The sequence below is a fragment of the Lissotriton helveticus genome, chromosome 1_2 (genome assembly GCF_964261635.1).
Source record: "Lissotriton helveticus chromosome 1_2, aLisHel1.1, whole genome shotgun sequence".
Taxonomy (NCBI): Eukaryota; Metazoa; Chordata; class Amphibia; order Caudata; family Salamandridae; genus Lissotriton; species Lissotriton helveticus.
Genome location: NC_136058.1, coordinates 32,160,985 through 32,174,492, shown reverse-complemented (window position 1 = coordinate 32,174,492; position 13,508 = coordinate 32,160,985). Strand labels below are relative to the sequence as shown.

The window sequence follows — 13,508 nt, the reverse complement described above, 5'->3', positions numbered from 1 at the left end:
TCAAAGTGCCAATCACCTACATCTACGAAAAGAACAAGCTGATGGATGGAATTAATCTCAGCCATTGGCAATCGCTAGGGGCCTCATCCCAATCCATTGTTTTTCGCTCACCATGCCACCTCAGTTTGGGCACAGTCATATGCAAACTCAGTTTTGACCCTGCTTCCCATGGGAACAGTCCAACGGAACTGTCAGGCCAGGTCCTCCCTGAATGGGAACACATGCAACCTAGGATCAGGTTTTACCTAGTTAGGGCTGTTTGTCAGGTATAGCTTGGTTCTAGTGGCATAGCAAGCTCAGGACCCACTTTTGGGCATGCCCGGCACACATAGGGCGTCAAAAGCAAAAACAACAAGGTGAAGGGTGAAATACTTGAATTAACCTCCACCACTGGCAATCACTCAGGCCGCATCACAATCCATTGTTTTATGCCCATCATGCCACCTCAGTTTGAACACAGCCATATGCAAAATCAGTCCTGACCCTTATCCTCATGGGAAAAGACCATCCCAAAAAGCCCTAGCAAGTGCTTTTCAGCCAGGTATAGCTTAGATGGGATCCACATCTGGGCGTACTGGGCTCACTTAAGGCATCAAATGGAAAAAGAACATGGTGATGTATGTAATGCTTGAATTAATCTCAGCCACTGGCAATCATTCGGGCTGCATCCCAATCCATTGTTTTTTGCCCATCATGGCACCTCAGTTTGGACACATCCATATGCAAAATTAGTCTTGACCCTGCTCCTCATGGTAACAGTCTAGCACGAACTGCCAGGCCAGGTCCTCCTTGAACCAGAACACAAGCAACCCAGGGCCGTTTTTGCCCCAGTTAGGGATCTTTAGCAAGGTACAGCTTGGTTCCAGTGGCATAGTGAGCCCGGGACCCTTGGGCATACAGCAACGCAAAGCAGCATGAAGACCTGCAAATCCTTGCCACACATCTGCCAGCCTTGTCAGCATCCACGCGAGCAACTCAGAGCCCCACAACCCTTGCCGCATAGTTCATCGAACAGAGCAACACCAAGCACCCTAAAGCCTCATGAAACCGTTTCTTGGAAATCAACGCCAGAAAACGCAAAGCAACTCTCAGCAGACCACACAATGTTCATTCCTCAGTGGAGCAAACTTGGTCCTGTGCCCCGTCTGTGGTCCATCATGGATGGCCTGAAATTTTTACTTTGTCCCAGTCCAGCATGACCAGATACCCACAATTTGCGCTTTGCATTTTTTGGCACTACTTTTACCTACATCTTTAAAATTGCATATCTCCAGTTCTACTGATTGGATTTTTTATGTATTGGGATCAAATAATGTATTAAATGTTTCTCTATTCTTCTAAATTGGTGAGGGAATTCTTTTGTGGATTGTTTTCACTTTATTGTTGTTTGTGTGCTGCATAAATACTTTACACATTGCCTCTAAGTTAAGACTGCTTTTGTGCCAAGTTACCAGAGGGTGAAGAATAGGCTAATTTAGTGACTTTGGGCCAGATTTAGGTATTCTAAAATACCGAATTTTACCGATTCGGTATTTTAGAATCGGTAAATGGGATGTAGGTATTTATTCGGTAAGTATTACCGAATCGGTAAGATTCGGTAAATACCGAAACTGTATTTACCGATTCAGTAATTCCCATTCATTCCTATGGGCCGGGAGGCCCATAGGAATGAATGTGTGAATTACCGAATCGGTAAATACTGATTCGGTAAAAGGGGGAACACATTGAAGGGTGGCAGGATGTCACTTTGACACCCTGTTGCACCCCTGAATCGTGCTTGTGTGCACATGTGGCACACATACATGCCCTAAGCTGCCACATGGCACAGTTGAAAATGCACAGATTTGCATTTTCAAAGGCATTCGGTATTTACCACCAATTTATAGTTGGTGGTAAATAACGAATCCTTAAAGCACATAAGCACTCTTAAATGTGCTTCCTACATGCCATTTACCGATTCGGTAAATACCGAATCGGTAAATAATGATTCGGTAAATACAGAATCGTTAAATACCAATTCGGTATTTATCGAATCATCACCTACATAGCAAATGGCTCAATACCGGTCGGTAAGCCTGAAATGTACTGAATTTCGGTTTTACCGACCGGTAATGAGCCACCTACATTGGGCCCTTTGTGTGGTTCACCCTGACATGCTTTGCGTCAGTTGCTTGAGTAGGATTCATCACCCTCACAGACTGGCTTTGATCCCTTCCTCTGTTCCCAGCCTCTCCTGATGCTGCTCTCTTTTCCCTACTCTCACAACCATCCTTGCTTCCTTAGCTTATCACTCCATGCCTCCCCACTTTGTTCCCCTTCATCCCTGCTTTCTTGCTCATTTTCTGCTCTATCACAGAACATCCCGCCGCTTTTCATTAACATCCTATAACTCACAATCATAAGGTTTTCATCCCCTGCGTTTTCTGGGTTATTCCCCATTTTAACTTCTCCCCATTACTTTCCAACTAGTCAGGCCTGCAGTGGTATTCACCCTTTAGTTTTTTCCACCGAAGCAGTGGCCGACCTATGGGCTTACTCCTATTTTACAGTGAGTCCTTTCTGCGAACTCAAGCAATGAGCTTTATAGTGGATTAGTTGGCGTTATTCCCAATAATCAGGACTATACATTCCTCAGTTTCAACCAGTGTCTACACTGAGACATGGTGATTGTGGTGCCAAAGGGTGAAGCCAGACAGCAAGGGACAGTGCTTCGGCGATCTGCTTGATGTTACACACCACAAACCGCATAGTAAGTCACACCAGTACCCTGGTTAAATGTGTAACAGGAATGTGGCTTTTACTTAGTATTTCTTAGTACGTTGATTATCTCAAGACCTTGTTTTGCGTCAGGTGTCACTCGTGTACAATGTACTCTAATCTGACATTGCTAAGCCTTGTTTAATATGATAATGATTCTTTTACACTACTTCTGTTCGTTCTGTTACCATGTTAGGTTAAATACCTGACCAATTCACATCGCGATGTTACACTCTTACTCCTTTTATGCAGGGCTTGGCCTGGGCCTTGGTGGTTCATACTGAAGATGACAAAGCGTTATATGACCAGATAGGTCTCTTGGCTTTGCCTATGCTTGTAATGTGAGCAGTTTTGGAAATGAAAAAGAATCATGTTTTGAATAGTATATTTAGAGTCCTAAAAAATAAGCGTAAATGGTAAATGCGCTTGGTTTATCGAGGATGTGCCTTGAATCCTCTGTTGTTAGAATTTTTACTTGGCATGCCTAAGCCTAACTATCATTTTGCAAATTTTTGTTGTGGGACCGTTCTAAAACATTGCCGTTGTAACAGAAGAAATAATGAAATAGGCAACAGCTGCATGTTGCTTTTTCGTTGAAAAGTTTATTATTTTAGTTCACAAGACATTTTGAAATACATGTTCTTAAAAATCACATAACAATCCTGTTTTTATTTTCTAAATGTAGGCATTCACACTGTTTGCTACCCACTTCTTGGAGCTATGCCACATGGATGCTTTATATCCTAATGTTGAAAACAACCATTTTGAAGTGCAACACGTAAGAAGCAGCACAGGGGCCAAGGAAAGTATTTCTTATACTTATGTGCTATCCAGAGGTCACACGGAGGAGAAAAACTATGGTAATGTGCGGTGCATTATTTACTTCCCTTTTTTTATTGTTGTAAAGCTTGCTGTTACTGTTTTAGCTGCCTGCTGAAAACGTCTAGAGGATCAGAGCTTCAATTTTATTATGTACATTGTTAGCTAACTTATGTAAAATCAGTTCTAAAAACGCTGGATATTATACAGGAATCTTTCATACCTGTCCGCACATCTCGCATGTTACCTACAATAGGAAGATGGATTAAAACAGCGAAATAAATTCGTGTAGCACAGACAGATAAAAGAAATTCCCACACTCAAGCTCTGAAGTGCAGAAAGATAATAAGCAGAGCAGTAGAATTAATTAGGATCCTAGCTACCTCTCTGCTAGATGCGCTCAATTCCGTCTAAAAGCTGTGAGGTTCCTTCCTTTGTTGTTTCAGTACAATAAAGGATAATAGTCCCAGAGGTGGTTCTGTGTTATGACAACTTGAAACACTTATGTGATTGATAAGAGGGTGATAATGTTAGAACTTGTAGAGAGCCATCCGGGCCCTCTACTACATTGTTGCATCTTCACATGCATCCCCACACCCCTCAGGGCAGACTCGTCCCGAGGGCATAAATAAAGGGTCCGGAGACTACGCTGGATCTTCCAGACACGAGACCTAACCTGACGTCTCTTGTGTCAATTTTTCTGCGCTGCTGCGTCCTAGAGTGCCTAGGCACTGCAGCGTTACATTGACGACGAGGCAGGTCGCATCTCACATGTGCCCGCCTACCTGCTGCTCTTCAGTCGGGAGCGTGCAGTGCCCACCCGCGTCTGCCCTGCTCCTCGGCAGTCGCGTGGTATCTGTGGAGCCCACCCGCATCGCCCCAGGAGGCCCGACGTCGGCTGCCTGGAGTCCGCGGTGCCCCACGACCTCTGCCTCTGCTTAGTCAGCCTGCGGTGAATCTGCCCCGACCTGCGCCCACCCGCGCGTCTTCCTATCCAACGGGAGCACGTTCCGCTGGCGGTGCTGCGGGTCGGCCTACGGCGGCTGGGGTGAGTCTTGCTGTGCGAGTGCTCTGCTGGCCTCGGTGCGGTTGTTTGGAGCGCTTCCTGGGAGTGTGTCTGCCCCCGCCTCCCCCATCGTGCACCTGCAGCGGAGTGAGCCTCCCTGTGGCCCCGCCTGACTGCCTTCCTGCCCGCCTAATCTCTTCTCACCGAGGCCCTGCGCCTGGGCTGCCACTCCTGCTGCCTGCCTCCCGTGTTCCAGCCCCGGGACCTGTGGGTGAAGCTTGGGTGTGAAGCGCCACAGGGTGTTGTAAAAAGGGGTGAAGAAGGAGGGAAATCAAGAAGCAAACAAGCATTGGCAGCTGCAAGCAAGATAAGAGGGAGAGGTCGTGCAGTTCTTTTCACTGCCCTTAGACAGCAACCTGAATCTGCAGGGTCACGCCACTGGGACTCATTCTGTGGGGCAACTTACTCCCAGCATGCTCACGTTCATCAGACCACGTGGACCTGCGTAAAAGAGCTACGGCGCCCCCACCTGCATGCACAGCCAGCAACGTGCACACACCTGCTGAAGCGCACACCCCGTTGCCGCACACAAGCCGCGCCCTCGCGCTCACGCACCACCACCCGGCTGCAATGAGCAATAATCAGGCGGCAGGTGCCGCCCGCCCAGAAAGATGGAGGGCGCAATCCTGTCATTGGTGCTAATCCACCACCACCTGTACATTTCCACACGGCAGTTGCACCACGCCCCCTTCAGTGAAACCTCGGACCCCGCAATGGCTGCGCCAAGATGGAAGGCCTGGGTCGGACGGCTCAACCACTAGTTCAAAGGGACCCGCAAAACCGAAGGGACTGTTGAGCGGTCATTCCTCATCTACTATGGGGGTGCGGAGATCTATAGCCTGTTCGAGACGCTCCCCAACACAGGAAATGAAGATGACTATGAGGCAGGAGTCGCCGCCCTCAATAGACACTTTGACCCACAGCTCAACCATGATTTTGAAAAGTTCAAGTTCGAAAGGGCGTGGCAGACCGATACCGAGTCTGTCAACATGTTCTACGTGCGGCTACGCCGGCTGCCTAGCACCTGCCCCTTTACAGACCAGCGAGATGAAATCCGAGATCAGATCATCCTAGGGTGTCGCTTCAAGCTCCTGCGGAAAGCTGATCTGCCGGCAACCTGGAATCTCGCTGGTCGAGATCCTGGTTATAGCCCTTTCCCATGAACTGTCAGATGCCCAGGCTGAAGAAATGGAAATGCCTTACATACACCGGTCGCCGCCTCACATGCGCCCAAGCACCAGCCAATCAAGCAGGAAAAGATGGATGCAATACAGAGACGCCCCACAACGCCTCGCCAGGCACCAAGACCGCCACCAGGTGGACCGTGTGGATACTGTGGAAAGGATCACCCCGAAACGGCCATCTGCGGGGCAAAAGGAAAAACATGCTCTCGCTGCGGAAGGCGAAACCACTATGCCAGAGGTGGTTCAGACCAACAGCGTCAAGGCCCAGAAACATGTCCCAGCGTGTTCGCCAAATATCCCTTGATGACCCACCGCCAGTGCCGGATGACTGACCACTAGAACGACACCCCATGTATGAGGATGAGGACCACAAAGAGGTGTCCGTGGTGTCATACGTCAGCCGGACGGGGACTCGTCGAAGGCCACCTCCCATGTGCTCTGTGTCCATCGACATCGAGTTCAAAATGTATTGTCAAACTGTGTGGTAATTCGTGTATAGTATGTAACAATTGATTTTTTGTGTAGGTGTTTATGTCAATGTGATAAACTGTTTGGTTGACAATGTGTTCCTAATTCAGCCTTGTGAAAAATAATTCTTTTTCTACTAACTAAATTGAAATAAAAGAGGCAAATTATTATTGCCAAGATAGACACAATTAATTTAGTCTAGCTTGTCCTTTGATCGGATTTCCGATCTCAAATGAATGGAGGTATTGGTAAATTGTTTTTTGTATAAACTTAGTGGTCCAACCCCCCTCCGTCCCAATTGGACCAAACCCCTCCATTTTTTCCTGTGTCCATCAAAGGCACTGACGTGAAAGCCCTCATCGACACGGGGGCATCGGTCAATGTGATGGACTCCGAGTAGTATGACCGCCTATCACAGCGACCTCCTCTTGCATCATCCACCGCATGGATATATGGGGGGACGGACCCACTTCCTCTCTTTGGAGTCATCTAGACCACCGTTGCAAGCCGAAGTTACTCCACTGAGGCGAGGTTCCACATCACCGAGGACAAAAAGGGAACGTTACTCAGCTGCCACATAGCCGAAGACCTAGGGCTTGTCTTTTTCGCCAACCAGGTCCATGAATCCCTTGCAGAAGCGACGCTAGAGGAGTTTCAAGCTCTCTTCAGAGGACAGGGGAAGCTAAAAGGCAAAATGTTCAAGCTTCATATCGACCCTTCCATACGGACGGTGGTCCTCCGGCACCGTCAGGTGCCCTTCAACTTATGTCCGCAAGTGGAGGAGGAGCTGAGAAAGCTCGAAGAACTAGAGGTAATTGAGAAGGTCTCTGGTCCTACCCTGCTGGTCGTGGCACCCAAACCCAAGCAACCAGGAGCCATTAGACTCTGTGTCGACAAGAGACTGCCAAATACAGCAGTAAAGAGGGAGCGACACATCACCCCCACAATGGACGATATTGTGGCAGACTTAAATGGAGCAAAGTGGTTCTCAAAACTAGACTTAAACGCCGGATACCACCAGCTGGAACTGGAGCCTGAGAGCCAGTATATTACCACCTTCTCGATGCACGTTGGCCTGCGTAGATACAAGAGGCTCAGCTTTGGAGTATCGTCATCCGCCAAGGTCTTCCAAAACGCCATCCGGGAAGCACTGTCGGGGCTGCAAGGCGTGATCAACCTCAGCGATGATATCCTTGTGTATTCCAACACGCTCGAGGAACACCACTCGCACCTCTGAGCCACTCTAAGAAGATTGGTGGACTGTGGTCTAACCCTGCACAAAGCCAAATGCTCGTTCTATCAGGAGAGCATTGACTTCTTTGGGTACACGTTCACCCGAGAGGGACTCCTGGTGGATCTGAAGAAGGCTGAAGCTGTCCGATGGCCAGCACGCCGAGAAACCCCACCGAGGTGAGGAGGGTCCTCGGCATGGCCACATATTGTGGACGCTTCATCCCCAATCTTGCAGCCATGTCTGAGCCACTGCGCGTCCTTAGGTGTCACAACCACAAATGGGAGTGGACGCTGGCAGCCAACAAAGCGTTCCAGGACATCAAAGCGGGCCTGCTGGACAAAACTGTAATGGCCTACTTCCATCCAAGATGCAGAACAGAACTGGTCATTGATGCCAGCCCTCTGGGCCTAGGGGCGGTCCTTCTTCAGGAACATGGACCGGAAGTGTGGAAGCCAGTTGCCTACACCAGCAAAGCCCCCACCGACACCGAGACCAGATATGCTCAAATCGAGAGGGAGGCGTTGGCGATCAATGGGTGTGCCAGCACTTCCACATGTATCTGTGCGGCCAAGAATTCAGCGTCGTGACCGACCACAAGCCCCTACTTCCGCTGTTTGCTGGTTTTTTCCGGCTAGCGCTCCCGAGGATCGAACGATGGGCGGTGCAGTTACAAGGCTCCAACTTCAAAGTGATTTTCTGCCCTAGAGCGCAAAACCCTGCCGATTACCTATCTCGCCACCCGGAATCCCTGATGCCAGACAACCCTTCTGTGGATGCCTGCAGCACAGGCATCCACATGGTGTCGAAAGGGGCATGACCCAAAGCCATGACGGTTGAAGAAATCGGACGAGCCACTCAAGAAGACCCCACTCTCTCCCGAGTTCGAGGAGCATTGGAGAACAATGGTTGGGCCCACTTCATGGACGGGGCTCGGGTCCTCCGGCTGGAGTTCAGCCATGCCCGCCAACAACTGTGGCAAGTTCAGAGCGAATTAAGCGTGGGTGCAAAAGGAGTGGTCTTGAGAGGACATCTGACAGTCATCCCGGAAAAGCTTCATAAAAGGATCCTCGCGCTGGCCCACGTTGGTCCCCAAGGAATGGCCAAGACCAAGGCCAGGCTATGAGACAAGGTCTGGTTCCCGGCCATGGACTCCATGGTGGAGGAGATGGTAAGGCAATGACATGCCTGCACGATCACCAGAGGGGACCCAGCTCCGGCACCGGTGATCACGGAGGAACCAAGCAAGACTCCTTGGATGCAACTCAGCATGGACTTTGGGAGCTTTCCAGATGGACAGCACGTGCTGGTCGTGGTTGACTCATTCTCGAAGTTCCCCATTGTCGAGGTGGTGGCCTCCATACCTTACCCCCACATGAAGAGAGTCCTGGACAGGGCCTTCACAATGATGCGACTGCCGGAAGAGGTCAAGTCCGACCATGGACCTCCCTTCCAGGGGCGGGAGTTCCAGGAGTATCTTGAGAATCTAGCGGTGCTTCACAGGAAGATCACCCCGCTATGGCCCCAAGCAAACAGGGAAGTCGAACGACTGATGAGGACAATCAATTGTGCGTTGTGCAACGCTGTGGAGAATGGAGAAGACCCTGAAGCAGCCCATGACCAATTCCTCGGTGCGTACCGAAAGACTCCTCATAGCACCACCAAGTGTGCCTCGGCTCCTCTCCTGTTCAAGCAAGCCCCTGGAGACAGCATCCCGTCAGACCCGACGTGGGTGCCCGTGGAGCGGGATGATGCAGCCGTCCAGGCGAGGAGGGAGACAATGAATTGGAAGGCCAATGAGGCCTGAAGAGCCCAGGAACTTCAGCTGAGAGTGGGAGGCCGCGTGGTGATCAAATACCGACACCCCGGGTGGAAGTTTCGGACGCCCGACAAGCCAGAGGCATGGGTCATTGTAAACATCCAAGGGACCATGGTCACCCCTTAAAGGGGACATCAATCCATCATGAGGAATGTGTCCAGCTTCAACAAAACAACTGAGGTGGAAGTGGACCTAGAGGCGTCTGGTGGTCGGGACTTGTTGTCGAACTTCTCTCCCCCTGTCTCGCCCCACATAGGGAGCACTGCGCCGGAATCACCCAGGCAAGTCAGCCAGGGAGGTGCTGATAGTGACAGGTCGCCCAGTCAGAACACCGCTATCGAGGCCGCCGAGGGTGCCCCAGCCGGGGTCGCGACCTCTCCTTGTGCCGGAGCCAGAAGTATGGTCTCCGGCCGAATCCTGAACCGAGTCAACGTCTGAGGGACTTTGTATGTACATCCCCATGAACTGGGAGAACTTGATGGTCTCGAACCAAAAGAAAGGAGGGATGTAGAGAGCCATCCGGGCCCTCTACTACATTTTTGCATCTTCACATGCATCCCCACACCCCTCGGGCGGGCTCGTCCGAGGGCATAAATAAAGGGGCCGGAGACCGCTCGGGGTCTTCCGGCCACGAGAGCTAACCTGACATCTCTTGTGTATATTTTCCTGCACTGCTGCGGCCTAGAGTGCCTAGACCCCTGCCGCGCTACAGACCTGGGCATAATTTTAAATACTCCAGATTAATTGGAGCAATTTGGTAATTCTGAGTTACTTTTGTGACCCATAGTTACTGATTTTATAGCCAAAACGCCAGGCAACATAACCGATTCTCCCGTTCGGGGAAAATCAGGCGAGGAGAAGCACTGAAATAACGCAGTAGCTCAAATGCACATGTTTGTCTTTTGGTAAACGAAATCAGAACGCTCAGCTGTCATTTCAAATGCAAGTGGCAGTACTTTAATGCGGGGAGTCACCGGCCAGCATGTTGAGTAGATTTTTTCCTTGAGCCGGGAAATCAGCTTAAAATGCATTGGAATTCAATTAACTTGAAATGCATTTTCGACTTATTATTTTACCCGAATGGACCATTTGTGTATTTCTTCTGTGTGAAAAATTCAGTTTTTTTACCTTTCTTTTTTTAAACAGGAAGGAAGTGCCATAGAAACTGGGTGGCTACTGTACATACAGTAGCAACTTCCCCTTCCTGTCCTGAAGTCTCCTCCATCTGCTTTGTCCAGTCCTTGGTCACTTTGGATTTAGATTTTGGAGGGAAAACATTACTTTATCTCTTTGACTCCAATCTCTGCTGCATCCACACCATTGGAATTTTGACTTTCTGTAAGTAGGTAGGTTCAATGCAGCACTTTAGGAACATTTGTTGTGTGACGGAGGGCAAGCACCATTATTTTCTGTTCCTTTTTCTTTGTGGGTAGGTGACCTGGAGTGGGGGTGCCATGTGCAATTAACTTTTTTTTACCTGGAAAGGTTTGCACTTCTTTGATTGCGAACCCCTAGAGTTACATATACTTTTTCTCCATTTTCCTGTGTGGGTTTTTTAATTTTACACTGATTTACCATTTTAATGTGATGTTGTTTTACTGTTTGGGTCCTAGTCTGTCCTGCACTAGGCCTTGGATGCATTTGTGATGTGCTTTTACATTCCCACTGCTGCTGTGCTATATGCTTTAAAAATAAAACAGCTAGGGCCAGATGTAGGAACCCTAATACCGGTCGGTAACGGCTGAAATTACCGAATTTCGGCCATTACCGACCACTATTAGGCATTTGGGATGTAGGTGACTACATTTCAGATTCGGTAATTTACCAAATCGGTATTTAAGAATTCGGTAAATTACCGAATTCTTAAATACCGATTCGGTAAATTACCGAATCTGAAATGTAGGAAGCACTCAAGTGAGTGCTCTTCACCTGTAAGGATTCATTCAGGCCCATAGGAATGAATGGCAATTACCGAAACGGTAAATACCGATTCGGTAAATACCGAATCTGTAAGAAGCGGTAATTTTTACAGAAAATGTATCTACATCCCATTTACCTATTCTTAAATACCGAATCGGTAAAATTCGGTATTTAAGAATAGATACATTGGGATTACCTACATCTGGCCCCTAGTGTGTTGTTGATGGCTTCGGATTAAATATAGAAAGTAGGTCATTTTATTTTTTCTGTGCATTTGCCTGTGGCTGGCTACGATTGAGGTGGCTCCTGAAGCCCAGGGCTATGTACTCTTACATCTTCCTTTGTTCTCAGCTACCTTCTTCCTGAAAACAATTTTTTGTGAGTTTGGGTTTGTGTCACATGGTTGATATTGTGGTTGGGAAAATTAATTTAATTTGAATTTTTTGCTTTGCTGATCTAGGGCTAGATGTAGGTAATTCTAATTTACCGATTCATAAATACCGAATTTTACCGGTATTTATGAATCGGTAAATTAGAAGGAGGGAGATGTAGGTAATTTTAAATTTTAAATTACCGAATCGGTAACATTCGGTATTTACCGAATCGGGAAATACCGATTCGGTATTGCCCATTGATTCCTATGGGCCTTGAAGCCCAAAGGAATCAATGGGCAATACCGATTCGGTATTTCCCAAATCGGTAAATACCGAATCCTGCAAGGGTGCAGGGGGTGTCACTTTGACACCCTCTAGCACCCCAAGTTAAGGCTTGTGTGACATGTGGCACACATACATGCCCTAAGGGCATGTCTGTGTGTCACATTGCACAGGTGTGCATGCACAGATGTGCATGCACACCTGAATTCGGTATTTTACCACCCAATAGGATTGGGTGGTAAAATACCGACTCTTTAGGGCCTGTGGCACTCTTAGGAGTGTCTCCCACATATGGATTTACCGAATCGATAAATATATTGATTCGGTATTTTACCGATTCGGTAAATTTACTGATTCGGTAAATTTACAGAATCGGTAAAATATAGGCCCCCTACATCAGAAAACCCTAATACCGGTCGGTAACGGCCGAATTCGTCCGTTACCGACCGGTATTAGGGCTCCTACATCTGGCCCCTAATGTTGATGGCTAAAGGGCAGTTGCATGTGTCAGCTAGACTCTTGCAATATACTTCCGAGGTTGTTTCGGGACAAAGTACCACATCTGAATTTAAAATTAGTGAATCCTACTTGAGGTGGTTTAATTTCATCTAAAAAACTGCTTGAACACCATATTATATTTAAAATGTAAAAATCTAAAGCCAAGATCTGCATTGGTCTGCAACCTCTCATCAATGTACCTCCAGTATTTTGACTTCAGTTGAGCTGTCATTTCTTTGTTGATCCCTCTGGATTATCCCAAGCAGAATGTAGTTGCAGCTTATAAATCCAATACTTTATGCGTCTGAACCAATGAAGTAAACTAGAGTTATTTAGGTCTCTTACCTCTAAAAGCTCTTGGCGTAGGGGAATCAGCGAATTGCTTATCCATACCCTGAACCTGTAAATCCGTTTTTTAGGACTACTACATGTGAATTGCTTTTTAATCACAAATCAAAATGCGGCGGAATGAGTGGAGTAATGTGTGGCAACATAAGTGCAGCTCGCATATATCTATTCTTAATTTTTTCTAATTCCCCAGTTTGTTCCAGTCCCCAAATTTCTGATCCATAAAGAACTGCTCCAAATTCTCTAGCATGGTAAATTTCTAGTCCAGATTTAAATGGTTGGAAGTTAGATTGATTAATTAATTAGATTAATTTCTATACAGCCGTGACCCAGCATGGTGTAGTGTCAACTGGCTTTTTGCTATATGTGGAAACCATGTTAGCGGGCTGGCGATTCTCACTCTCAAATAGTCGTAAATCCTTGACCTACTCTAAGAGGCAAGTGTCTAGCTTCATTTTCCCACTAAATGACCTATGAGGACGGAATTAGTTCATGTATTTATTACAATTTTTGCCATATATTCTTTGTTCTCCATGCCTTCTTCTTTGCTGACCATCCTTCAGTGGCTATTTTATGTAGCCAGTGGGGTAGTGTGTGGGGGCCATTTTACCTTTGCTTTCAATGCCTCCTCCTTCGCAACCATGTGGTGGATGAGCTAGATTCCACACTTTTGGGCAGCCAGTATGTGCTTCTGTTGCTTTATTCCACTTTTAAAAGCCATTTTTTTTAACATTGACGGAAG

The 13,508-nt window shown here is 47.7% G+C and overlaps 1 protein-coding gene across 1 annotated transcript in view; it reads left to right on the top strand.

Moving 5' to 3' along the window:
* MSH4 (mutS homolog 4) overlaps positions 1 to 13,508 on the top strand; it is a 1,513,152-nt gene that overhangs the window by 1,328,698 nt on the left and 170,946 nt on the right. Inside the window, exon 20 of the mRNA XM_078673412.1 lies at positions 3,443 to 3,617. Coding sequence (XP_078529538.1) covers positions 3,443 to 3,617 — 175 coding nt within the window. The remainder of the gene's footprint in view (positions 1 to 3,442; positions 3,618 to 13,508) is intronic.